General features: G+C 46.3%; 1 protein-coding gene across 1 annotated transcript; it reads right to left on the bottom strand.

Annotated features, from left to right (window-relative positions):
- Positions 1-533: 533 nt before the first annotated feature.
- On the bottom strand, positions 534-12,795 carry MRPS24 (mitochondrial ribosomal protein S24). Its single transcript, XM_068272361.1, has 4 exons — positions 12,733-12,795; positions 8,346-8,426; positions 6,752-6,863; positions 534-1,916 (listed from the first exon to the last, which is right to left on the bottom strand). Exons 1-4 carry the CDS (start codon positions 12,769-12,771, stop codon positions 1,633-1,635), a joined length of 516 nt encoding a protein of 171 aa, XP_068128462.1. The 5' UTR covers positions 12,772-12,795; the 3' UTR covers positions 534-1,632.
- Between the last annotated feature and the right edge of the window lie 305 nt (positions 12,796-13,100).

Raw genomic sequence — 13,100 nt, 5'->3', positions numbered from 1 at the left:
GCTTTAGTAACATTCTTATTAATGTTTTATAAAACGTTATTATAAATTTCACTTTTTAAACAGGGAAGATTAACGTTTTTACAATTGCCAATTTCATACACATTTTTTAATGATTTATAACTTTATAAAACATTATTTTTAAACGAAATATAGCACAATTTTTTTTTAAACGTTATTCATGCTTATCGTTTAAAACTGCGTCCCCTTTTTTCCCGGCGCCCTTTAACGTACGCGGATTTTACAGCTGAGAGGAACAGCTGTGTGAGGAATCAAATTGCTCCTAGTACTTGCCCTAATGTGTGCTACAACATACAGCATTTAAAAATAAATGCATACATCGATAGTAATCCTTTAAATGTGTGGTAATATGGTGCTTACTGTGGATTTCAATGCATGCCTCTAGCTCTGGTATTTGAATCTAGTCTAAGCTGGCATAGGAACTACAAAGCAGGCTTACATTTCTCCTTTTTTAGTACTGAACCCATGCCTTCCACACACACTTTTACCCAGTGCATAATTAACACACAATTCAGTCATTTCTTGGGAATTTTATTTACCACATAAGTTACAGTGTAAAAAAAACTAGCTATAGTTAATATTTTAGCTTCTCTGTTCTTAAAAGTAGACCCAAAGAGAGAACCATAAGGTGTGAGATATATGGAGGCTGCCATATTTATTTCCTTTTAAAGAGTACCAGTTGTCTGGCAGGCCTGTTGATCTTTCATGCATCAGTAAAGTCTGAATCACACACCTGAAACAAGCATGCAGCAAATCCAGGCAGACTTCTGTCAGAAACATGTGATCTGCATGCTTGTTCAGGGTCTATGGCTAAAAGTATTGCAAACAGATGACAGCAGGACAGCCTGGCAATTAGCATTGTTTAGAAGAAAATACGTTAGCCTCCATATCCCTTTCACGTCAGGTGTGCTTAAACCTCCCTGGCGGTCAATAAATCCAGATTTTTGTACCAAAAGCTGTACAGTTTTGTTTTTAAAGGCATTTCTCTATATTATAAGCATTTTTACGGACTGCTTGCAAGTGGTCCATGAACATACATACAATATAATTTTTTTTTTGTTTTTTATTGATGCTAGAGGCAGTAGTGCTGCCCAGAGAATTTATATTTTTTTTACTGTATGTATTGAATCCAATAAAGAGTTTAAATTTTCCACCAAGTCTGATGGTGATGCGTGCCTCTGACACTAGGGGGCGCATGCAGCGTCATTACAACAGGAAAATGCCAGGGGATATGGGGATGACAAGTGACGCCGAGGGACCATCATTTTTCCGTCATGGAAAAAAGATATCGCCGTGGGGAAAAACAACAATGAAAGCGCCAGGGGATTAATCGAGGACCACAGGAGGAGGATGACGCCGAAGCTTCCCGTAATGCCAGCGACACTCAGTGCTAAGCTTTGCTATTTCAGCCGAATCTGATTCGGGCTAACTGTTCCTAGCAACATTTTTCAGCTCGCTTACCGCTAGGGAGGTTAAGTCACCTCTGTGCAAAGCTTTGATTTCCATAAGCTGGAACCCTTGGATCAGGAAAAAGGAACAAGTATGATCTTGGGAAGTGTTCATCCACAGATGACTTACATACAGAGAAGAGAGTGTGGCTTCTAGTGGCTGCACTTACAACCACTTGTAAATGACTTTAGTATCCACAGTCTGTACTTCTATCTTCACTGGGCATTTGTACAAGTAGGACAGCAATGTCTCAGTATAGCCAATGAGAAAGTAGAACTTCTGCGGCGCCAGCTTTCTGTAGATGACGGCACAGATAATTATCATGTTGGCACGTCGCTTGATCACAATCTCATTGGCCAGACAACCATGGAATGTACCATACATGAATTTCCTAATGTAGATATCTTCTATGGTGCGTCCAGCAGCATCTTCCTCGCCATCCAGGTTACCTGAAAACAAGAATGGGCGTTACACACAGAACGAAAGGACAACTATCAAAGTTAACTAAAATTCTAAATGCCACATATATTTCCAGTAATTACTACCAAATAGCTATACAAAGGCCATTTTTCATATTTTTGTGAAGAAAATATGACATTTACAGAGAACAGTTTTCACTGTGGGCATTACTATGGAGGACTGTGTCCAGTGCATACAGAGACAGTCCTCACTGGCTGTAATCCTGTTAGTGAAATGTCTTGACAATGATAGACAGCAGAAATATAGCATCAAATAATGTGTAAATAACTCATCAGCTGTTCCTCTCTGTCTGTAAACGGAGTTTACAGCGAGGAAGAGCTCATTCTGAATGAGGGATGTAAGCATGCAAGTTCAGAAATAAAGTACAGGTCCTTCTCTTCAGATTCTTTCTCTGAAGCTGAAAATCCCTCAGCTGTTCTCATATGATCTGTGTGCGTGTGTTTGAGTCACAGTAAATCATTCTGCTGTGAAGAGTGATGGAGAAGTGGAATGGTACAGCTCTAGCCCTGATGCAAACTTTGATCACAGCCTGTGTGAAAAAAATCACCTTGTGTATAATATTTTTGTAACAAGAGACTTCTGAAAACCTTTCTATTGTTACTGGCTAAAAGCTCTATAGGTATGGGGGGTTTACAGAATGACTGATCATTCACACCAGGGCTGTAGAGTCAGAGCAATTTTGGGTACCTGGAGTCGGTGGTTTCAATAAACTGAGGAGTCTGAGTCGAAAGATTTTTGTAATAACTCCACAGCCCTGGTTCACACATCTGCCTGGAGACAGACTGCTTTACGCTAAGCACATTTTGCAACTGACGTCATTACAGCCGGATATCCCCTCCCAGATTTTTTATGATAAGTAACAGTGAATAGGGAGGGAAGCCATTACTCAAACCATGTTCACATTTGATGCAGCAGTTGCAGAGAAATTCCTTCAAAGTCAGATGACTCAGGATCCCTTCAAAAAGTAATATACAAGGAAAGTGGGCGTACCCCAGTTATTACTAAGTTCACTCCCCAGAATAGAGCAGAACACCTCACCCTGCCCACTTCATCCCTCTACTGCTGAGAGATTAACTGTTTGTGGCCAGCACTATAGCTCAGCACTGTTATCTTACTTTTATAATCCCTCCCAGCTCCATGTGCAGTAAAGGGTTAAATTCTTAGTAGATTATACAGTGTGTTTCTATAGGCTGCATGTACCAACATGGGCATTAGAATGCTAATGTAAATTATCAATAATCTGGTGCCCAGGTAGCGAGTTGAGCACCCTTCTTAGGGAACAATGGTTAGCGTAATTTAGGAACTGGGATTAGTGTTGGGTATTACGAGGAGGTTAGTGTAAAACTCGATAGCGGGTGGTGTTAGGGTTTAGATGAGTGGGTTAGTTTTAGGCACTAGAAGCAAGAGGCCTGCATTGGGTCAAATGCGGGTCGGGTAGGCAGCAGGGAGCAGTTAAAGTTACCTGTCTGGACAGCTGGATGGGCTTTTCCTTTCCTCCACCTCGGCGATGCTGCAACGCTGACACCATCTTCCGGGTTACGATCACGTCATATCATGTGATCAGAAGATGATGTCGGGAGTGCAGTGCTGCTGCTGGTGGAGGAGAGGCGAACAAAAGCCAATCCAGCCGTCCGGACAGCTAACTATATCAGCTCCCTGCCGCCCGCTCTACAAGGCTGCATTAGGCAGCAGAAAAGCAGGTTGGTTGCAGGGCGGACGTTTCACAGGTTGGGTGTGTGTATCGGAGTGGAATGCCGAGAAAGCGGGTCACGGGTCGGGTACGGGTCTTAAAAAGTAGACCCACGCAGGCCTGTAATAGAAGTGGAGGGTTAGTGCAAGGATGGGGGCTGGGTTAGTCTATAGTAAAATATCAGTAATATCAATTACCTATATTTTTACAGTACTTACATATTATCCCGTCTGCAGAGTTTGGCAGCTTTTTGTTAAAGTTCTGTTTGATCCACTACCAAGATCTATCCATTTTTGCTGAAGTCCTGGCTTTCCTTTGCACCTACCAAGATCTATCCATTTTTGCTGAAGTCCTGGCTTTCCTTTGCACCTACCAAGATCTATCCATTTTTGCTGAAGTCCTGGCTTTCCTTTGCACCTACCAAGATCTATCCATTTTTGCTGAAGTCCTGGCTTTCCTTTGCACCAAGTCCCGAGTCGTTGGAATGCTCTGTTCCCAAGTTGAGAGATGGGTGTCGCCTGCACTTGCCTGGAGAAAGCGCGATTACAGAAGTACCGAATGAAGCCGACATTGATGATCAGCAGCACCCCCTGGGAGGTCTTCTCCTTTTGCAGGTGTCTCATTACAGAGGAAGAAGGTGCAGCCAAGCTATACCCCTTCATCTTCTCTCTCTGTGAGTTACTGGTCAGGGCTGGAGACTCGATTCCAATGTGCTCTCTGCAGCCAAATGCAGGGGACACCCCTCTTTCAACCCGCCCTAGCTTGCAAATGGGGCTTCACACTGACTCGGGACATGGTGCAATGGAAAGTCAGGACTTTCAACTTTCCAAAAAATAGTTAGATGTTGGTAGGAGAGCATCCTACAAACATCTAACTATATTTTGGAAAGTTGAAAGTCCTGGCTTTCCATTGCACCATGCCCCGAGTCAGTGTGATGCCCCATTTGCAAGCTAGGAACTTAAACAAGAAGTTGCCAAACTCTGTAGACGGGATAATATGCAAGTACCATTTTTACTATTGCACCAACTCACACAATGGCTCCGCTCAGGGTCGGATTTAGGCCATGGCCTAGGGCACCACAGGAGCAAGGGCACCAAAGCAGTAGGCTAAACTGGTGCAGCATTTGCAAGGTTGCAAATGTTGCAATGCAGGGAGATCAGGCGAGCGCCTGACCGCGGTACTCTGCCGCTAGCCACCCGTGCAGCAGTCACCTTGCTCACTGTGCACGTTTGCATTTGGCCAGCGGCTATGGACTTGGGCAGCATTGGAGATGGAAGGGAAGAGGAAGCTTCTGCACTGGAGATGAGCAGAGAAATGAGTGACACTGATGGCTGCTGCGGTGTGAAGGTGAGCTGACTACCTATACTGAAAGGGGTGGGGGGGGGGGGGGGGGGGGCATTAAGGGGGTCATCCGGCTACCTAAACTGGAGGGAAAGGGGTCATCTGGCTACCTATACTGGAGGGAACTGGATAGGGGTCACCTCGCTACCTATACTGAAGGGGGGGGTGGCTGGTGACAGTGGCCTCGGGCGGTAAAGAGTACAAATCCGGCCCTGGCTTCACTACAGGTACTCCCAACAACAATACACAGACACACAGTTTCTAATGGCTCTTTTGTCTCTTTACTGACAGAGAACTGTCTGCCGCCATCCAACTGACATAGCTGTCTGCCATCCAACTGACAGAGAGCTGTCTACTGCCATCCAACTGACAGAGAGCTGTCTACTGCCATCCAACTGACAGAGCTGTCTACTGCCATCCAACTGACAGAGAGCTGTCTACTGACATCCAACTGACAGAGAGCTGTCTACTGACATCCAACTGACAGAGAGCTGTCTAATGCCATCCAACTGACAGAGAGCTGTCTAATGCCATCCAACTGACAGAGAGCTGTCTAATGCCATCCAACTGACAGAGAGCTGTCTAATGCCATCCAACTGACAGAGAGCTGTCTAATGCCATCCAACTGACAGAGAGCTGTCTACTGCCATCCAACTGACAGAGCGCTGTCTACTGCCATCCAACTGACAGAGCGCTGTCTACTGCCATCCAACTGACAGAGCGCTGTCTACTGCCATCCAACTGACAGAGCGCTGTCTACTGCCATCCAACTGACAGAGCGCTGTCTACTGCCATCCAACTGACAGAGCGCTGTCTACTGCCATCCAACTGACAGAGGGCTGTCTACTGCCATCCAACTGACAGAGGGCTGTCTACTGCCATCCAACTGACAGAGCGCTGTCTACTGCCATCCAACTGACAGAGAGATTTCTACTGCCATCCAACTGACAGAGAGATTTCTACTGCCATCCAACTGACAGAGAGCTGTCTACCGCTATCCAACTGAGAGAGCAGTCTACCGCTGTCCAACTGACAGAGAGCTGTCTACAGCTATCCAACTGACAGAAAGCTGTCTACTACCATCCAACGGACAGAGAGCTTTCTACTACTGTCCAACTGACAGAGAGATTTCTACTGCCATCCAACTGACAGAGAGCTGTCTACCGCTATCCAACTGAGAGAGCAGTCTACCGCTGTCCAACTGACAGAGAGCTGTCTACAGCTATCCAACTGACAGAAAGCTGTCTACTACCATCCAACGGACAGAGAGCTTTCTACTACTGTCCAACTGACAGAGGGCAGTGTTCTCCCCGGATTTTTTTTTCCAGTTGGGTGGCATGAAAAGTAGCGGGGTGAGGTGCGAGGGGGCAATGCAGGGCCGGTGATATTCTGCTTACAGTATAGGAGGAGGATAAGGAAGTGAGTCGATGACAGCCGGGTGCTGAACAAAATTATCAGGGTGGAGCACCTGGCTAAAAAGAGCCAGGGGAGAACACTGAAGACAGGGTGTGGGAAGAGTAAATGGTTTGTACTGGAGATGGTCAATGGGATTTAAATTACTCCAGCTTGCATGCAAATTTAATGCAAACTGTACACAGCTTGGACATGGGCTAATCAAATTCAGCAGTAAGTACATTTGCCCAGACCAGCTGCATGCAAACCCGGAAAACTGACATCTCATTGATCGGCACTAGCAGCCCGACCTTTGCCATGTGCCACAATAGAATATCACTGAGATTAGCATTATGCACTTCAAGAAGTAAAAACTCTCACTCGTGTGCTGAGACAGCCAGCCTTTCCGGTGGGCAATGTAGTGTGGAGGATGAGCTTCTTCATAGGTCACCGGCTTGTCACCCTTGCCCACGCGCACACGTGCAGCCCGGTTCTAGGAAAAGACATGAATAGGTTAAATCACTAAGTCGATCACTTTATCAGTAGATCATCAGCAAAGTGTTCCTCGTTCGCTATAAGTCGTGTTAACGTGTTAGGAGGAAGTATTTAGCCCATTTCACACTGCAGGAAAAGGAAACCACAAAATTGGTCAGTCAATGCATCCTATGGTATGAATGGGATGTGTTCACACTGTCAATGGGAAAGTGATGCGCACGGACCAAAATGCACATGCAAAGCCCCAACCGGCTGCATTTTTCCATAACTGTATCGTGATCGCGTTGCAATGGAAGCCTATGGGAATGGATGGTGTCCGTTTCCACTAGGCTGATCACGAATGCAAACCGATGACTCACCTGTCCAGTGGATAAAGTACCGCTGGCACTTGCCGCTTGGTCCGAAGAAGATCGGAGCCCAGCAGAAGCATGGGATACCCTATTGCAGGGTAGGGAACCTATGGCTTGGGACCCAGATGTGGCTCTTTTGATGACTACATCTGGCTCACAGACAAATCAAGCAGCGCAGCTTGGTGTGGCAGCGCTAGTAAAATTTTCAAAGTAGGCCTGCTACTGCTGTAGCATGCACTACTAACTTACTCGCGCTCCCCCAAAACTGATGGCTGCTCCAATTGTTCCACTCTGGACCCTGTCAGGTCCAGTGACTCTGTAGGATGAGATCCCTGCACTTCAATTGGCCCAATAGGCTGCCTGTCACTTGACAGGCAGCCTATTGGGCCAAAGTGTGGGGATCTCATCCTACAAAGTGAATCAACCCCCAAGTCAGCAAGCTAATTGTATAAGCTGTTAGTCGGTATTTCTCCTGTCTGGCTCTCGGGGAAATTGCTGATGTTGCTGAAACCCAAGAGAAGCTGAAGACGTGTCTGACACTTCCGCTGCCCGACGGATCAACTGTATACACATCACCATGGCAACAAGGACAACCCTCTGCTGCGCATGCGTACTGTGCCAGTTTGAACCATATTGTATGTATGGCTCTCACGAAAATACATTTTAAAATATGTGGCGTTTATGGCTCTTTCAGCCATAAAGGTTCCTGACCCCTGCTCTATTGGCTTGCAAAAAACACACACACACCAAAAAAAAAAAAAAAAAAAAAACAATGGGAATCCTGCTTCAACAGAGAAAATTCACATTGGTTCACAGTGGACCAATGAGAATCCTTACTGTTGCAAGGTAGGACTATTTTTTTTTACAATTCAACTCCCTGTTGGCCCTATGTTTCTGCCAAGCTCCAATCAGTTTTTTGACGAGCAGTGGCTGATGTTACCATGGACGAGCGGATGGATGGCGATTCGAACACAGTGGCTGGTATGTGAACGACGTTATCGCATTCTCAGTGAATGTGCTTACCATGCGGTTTCTGTAACCGCTGCGTTCATAGTGCAAGGTGAACCAGGCCTTTGGGGGAAGCAGATAGTGTTCATAATTACCAAAGTGTTGGTAGGACTACAGCTTACCTTTAGACATACAGACGTTGTCTGAATGGCACGAATCTGACCATGTTTGGGCCAGGCGACATCTAGTCCCCTAAGCAAAACCTAATGCAAACAGAAATAAATGAATATAAGAGTTTTCCAGGCAATTATATATAAAGGCTTTTAAAGATAAATTACATTTAAAATATCACATTTTATACTAGAAATTCAGAAATCCCAAAAATGTATTTTTAATAACAAAAATAGAACATGATTTTCTGAAGCCATACAGAACCAGACACTTCTACACTGAGAGGTGGATCGGTAGGCAGAAGCAGGATGATTTCCTAGCTTGCATGCTGAATTCTATTTCATTTATTTATTGTATTTATAAAGCAGCAACATATGACGCAGAGCTGGACATTAGTTACAAGTTACAGACAATATTTAGGGGTGACATACAGCAATATGACAATACAGGAATACATAAAACCAGATCACACAGCACAGTATGAGTACAAGGTAATGCTTAGTCAGTCACTGGATGGGAGCATGGAGATTAGGCAAGTCGAGTTCACTCAGATCCATAGGATGGGTGTACAATAACGGAGGTGCATGAACAGGTAGGAGACATAAGGAGGAGAACCCTAGAGGGAGAGGTAGGGACGCAAAAGGTAGGGGCCAGAGTTCACCTGCGGGTTTAGAGCCCCAGTGGGGGTGGGGGGATCAGGCCAGAGTGAAAAGTTGAATATTGAGGGCCTTCTTGAATATGTTGAAGGAGGGGGTAACCTGGGGGGAGGTAAGGAGTTCCCTAGTGTTGGAGCAGCTCTTGAGAAATCCAGGAGGCATGCATAGGATTAGGTGATGCGGGGGGCAGTCAGGCGAAATTCATTGGAGAAGTGGAGTGAGCAGCTAGGTGTGTATTCCATCTACTCTATGGGATCCAGAGCCTTCCCTCTAACTTTTTAAATCTTGCTTCAGGACTACTTTAGATGCTTACTCCAGGAATAAATGTTTTCCTAGATCTATGTTTGAACTAGAAAAAGGAGTGTGGGACTTCCCCTTTGGAACTTGATTGTGCTGGTATGGGAGAAAGTTGACTGTGTTGCGAACTGGCAACGCACCCTGCAACCTTGCGGCCTCTTATCCGCTGCCTGGCGTGTGCTCCGCTGTATAGGTATAACTGAAGAAAGTCCACATCAATATTAGTGCAAAGAGAGAAGAAGCGTGCACCTTCCGTCAGAAACTTAGGTACATTTATTATTCCAAGTTGTGCAGCAACTGAGAGGTGGATCGGTAGGCAGAAGCAGGATGATTTCCTAGCTCCTAGCTAGCTAGGCCCACCGTTATCCCCACTCCCACCTCCTGCACCAGCAACCGGCACTACAGCACATGAGGTACCCCTCTCTATGTGATGATGCAATGTAACCTCTATTTATTTCCATTGCTGCACAACTTGGAATAATAAATGTACCTAAGTTTCTGACGGAAGGTGCCCGCTTCTTCTCTCTTTGCACTAAAGTTTTCCTAGATCTATGTGGCATTCTGTTGCAGAGCTCTTCTTTAGTCCTACCAAATAAAAGACCAGGAATCTGCGCCCGGGTCAGGCACCGAGTGCGCAGGTGCAGAGCCACGGTCGTTGCCATGACCGCAGATGCAGAAAACAGTTATATGTGCTCCAGCAGCCTCATTCGACCACCTTTTAAAAGGAAAAGCTTCAGGAAACTAGGCAATTCTGACAAACACCACTACTTTCCACTGTTGTCTATAGCATTCTTCTTGAAGTGCTAGTGAATGCTATTCAATCATCTAAAATGTGTCAGAACTAGGCCAACAATATGAATATGTTGACCAGCACTAATGTAATAACTGCAAAAGTCACTAATATCCAACATACAAAAGTAGTGGATTGCCACAGTTAAAAGGATCTTGAGGTATGAGACCTATGGAAGCTGCCATATTAATTTCCTTTTAACCAATACCAGTTGCCTGGCTGTCTTGCTGATCTTTCTGGTCAGTAGGGTCTATATCACATACCTGAAACAAGCATGCAGCTAATTTTGTCAAACATCACCCTCTCACCTCGGTTTCCCTTTAACAAATATCACAGCTGTGGTGAAATTTTTTGCAACTTTATCAGATTTTGCAACCGGTTGCACTTATTTATAGGTATAGCTATCGGAAAGTGCAACCTAACCATTGACTTCAACCTATCTGTATTAGGCCCGGTTCACACTTGCGGTGGCCCTCCGGAATCGCCGTGCCGGAGCCGCACCGCCTGCAGAACGGACGGAACGGACGCACGGCATAGCAATTAAAGCCTATGCGTCCGTTCACATGGGTCCGTTCTGCAGAACCGGAGCCGGACCGGATCCGGGCCGGATCCGGACTCCGGCCTCCGTTCCAACATGCGCTATTTTTTCATCCGGCCCCTCCGGCAGCCGTATCCGGGGCGGAGCCGGACTGCACCATCCGGCCAATACAAACAAATGGGAACCGGAGGCCGCACAACACACTGGCTGAGAAATCCGGATGTTCTACCCCACTTCCTATGCGGATTTTTGCGGCGATATTGGCTGGGGACACATGGGCAAGCATTTTGGAGTGGAGCAGCACGAGCTGGAGGTGTTGGCAGGATGTTGGCAGCATGTCGGAGGTGGAGGTGAGTGCTAAACAGCAGAGGGCCTGATTCCACAGGTCCCCCTTCTGCTGACCTCCCAGACCCCAACATTTTTTTTTTTTTTTTACGTTAACTTTGCCAAACGGATCCGGATCGCATCCTGATTGCCACCTGATGCAACCTGACCGGATTCGGATCGGATCCGGATCAGAACCGTACGGTTCCGATCCGGATCCGGTCCGGATCCGGTCAGGTCATCCGGTCCGTTTGGCAAACAACCGCTAATGTGAACCGGGCCTTAGTGTTGTCCGGATCATGAACGATTCGGATCTTTGATCCGAATCTGTTTTGTGAGTCGAATCATCCTAATCATCAAAATGAGTGATTCGGATCACAAAAGGGGCGGGGCCAGGAGTGACATACCCCCCTCTCAGCGGGGGTCCTGGAAGCAGAGCTGAGATGGATCGCTCTGTTGAAGGGGAGGCAGCCTTGCACAGCCACAGGTAGAGAGAGAGGGGACATCGGTGCCACTGCCAGATAGGTGTAGAGCACACATACTGGCTATAACGTGCTGCTGATTATAGGCTGTCTGTTCCGTAGTTGTGCAGTGAACAAATTGGAAACTTTTGGCTCAGCACAGCTCAGTAACTTTGCAGGCACTGTGATTGCTGTGCAATATGATCCTCCTGCACTGCTCTAAACAGCTGCACTTTACTTCTGGGAATGCTTTGGGGAATGCTTTCTTTCACTGTGCGACGTTTGCATTCAAAGTCTACAGATGAACATATAGGTGAAATACATGTAAAGAATATGATTGCAGCATGTGGGTATTGTGTGCAAACAAACATTTCTGCTCTCTGCTCGTCCCTCCTCCCTTCTCTGTCCACTCCCTGCCCTCTGTCCATCTTCTCCCCTTCTCCTGTCCTGTTAGTCATTTCACCCCCGAATGCTTCCAGAGTAAAATGATCCGAGATTCGGATCAAAGATCCGGATCTTTTCAATGATCCGATTTGAATCATCCGGATCAATGAAAAGATCCGAACTTCGCATCTCTAATCTGTATCAGAAAATGCAACCCAACCAAACCCTATTCTCACACAGAACCCTCCCTTCTTGCTCAACTAATAACCCCCCCTGGAGGGAACAATCCAAATCAAAATCCAAAAAAGCTTTATTGGCAGGACCAAATACATTTAGCATTGCCAAAGCAAAACATTAACATGGGGGGGGGGGGGGGGGGGAGGGAATTGTGGTAATAAGGAAAGGATATGGGTATACAGTCCATAGGAGGATGTAAGGGATGGTATGGGGGGGGGGGGGGAGGGGTGGGGTATATAGTCCATAGGGGACTTCTTGCTCAACTAATAACTTCCCCTGGAAGGAACAATCCCCCTTCTAGCTCAATGGAATCTGTGGTTGCAAAAAATTACAGGCGTGTTAACAGAGGAGCCACGCCTACACAGTCATACACTGTCCTCTATGGCAAGATGCAAAATGATGGGTAGCAAAATTTTTCATTACACCGCTACTGAAAAAAAGAACAGTATTTTCCTAGTGAACAAGCGGTTTGCCTTCTTTATAAACTTTCCAAACTGCTATTCAAATTGAACCAGTTTACAAACCCTCTGCAGCGACTCACAGCAGACACGTGATGACAGCCAGCCTTCATCGTGCACTGGCAAGATTATTCCTAAATTATTTTTATCAAACTAACTCCTTGCCCGAAAAAGGCAACCCGCCAGTCCCCCTCCAACAACAAACGTGCTGAAACAGACCCCATGTCACGAATGCCCCGCACGTCCCCTCTACCTGTACTCTGCTCCCAGCACTACACAAGGGCGCCGCCATCTTGGAACGCACCAGCGAGTTCCTACTTCCTGGCCAGCGGTGACCTTGCACTGCATGAAGCGCACAGCGACACCACGTGGTGAGCAAATAAATTACTACGCGAAGGTTGCATGCTTCAATAAGATTATCCTGCCAGCTTGCCAGTCGGGTGAGAGGCAGACGTTGATTATAGTGAGAGAGATTGGGCTCTATTCTCAAAGACTTCCCGCATGCGGTAAAGTACATGCGGGAAGTTTGCACCCAAAATACCGGCAAGTTGGGATTCTCAAAATGTTCCGCATGTTTCTTCCGCATGCGGAAAAAGTGTGATAAAAGTGCGGGATTCATGC

This window comes from Hyperolius riggenbachi, chromosome 3 (genome assembly GCF_040937935.1).
Source record: "Hyperolius riggenbachi isolate aHypRig1 chromosome 3, aHypRig1.pri, whole genome shotgun sequence".
In the NCBI taxonomy this organism is placed as follows: Eukaryota; Metazoa; Chordata; class Amphibia; order Anura; family Hyperoliidae; genus Hyperolius; species Hyperolius riggenbachi.
The sequence above is the reverse complement of the archived record's forward strand: the minus strand, read 5'-3'. Positions and strand labels throughout refer to the sequence as shown.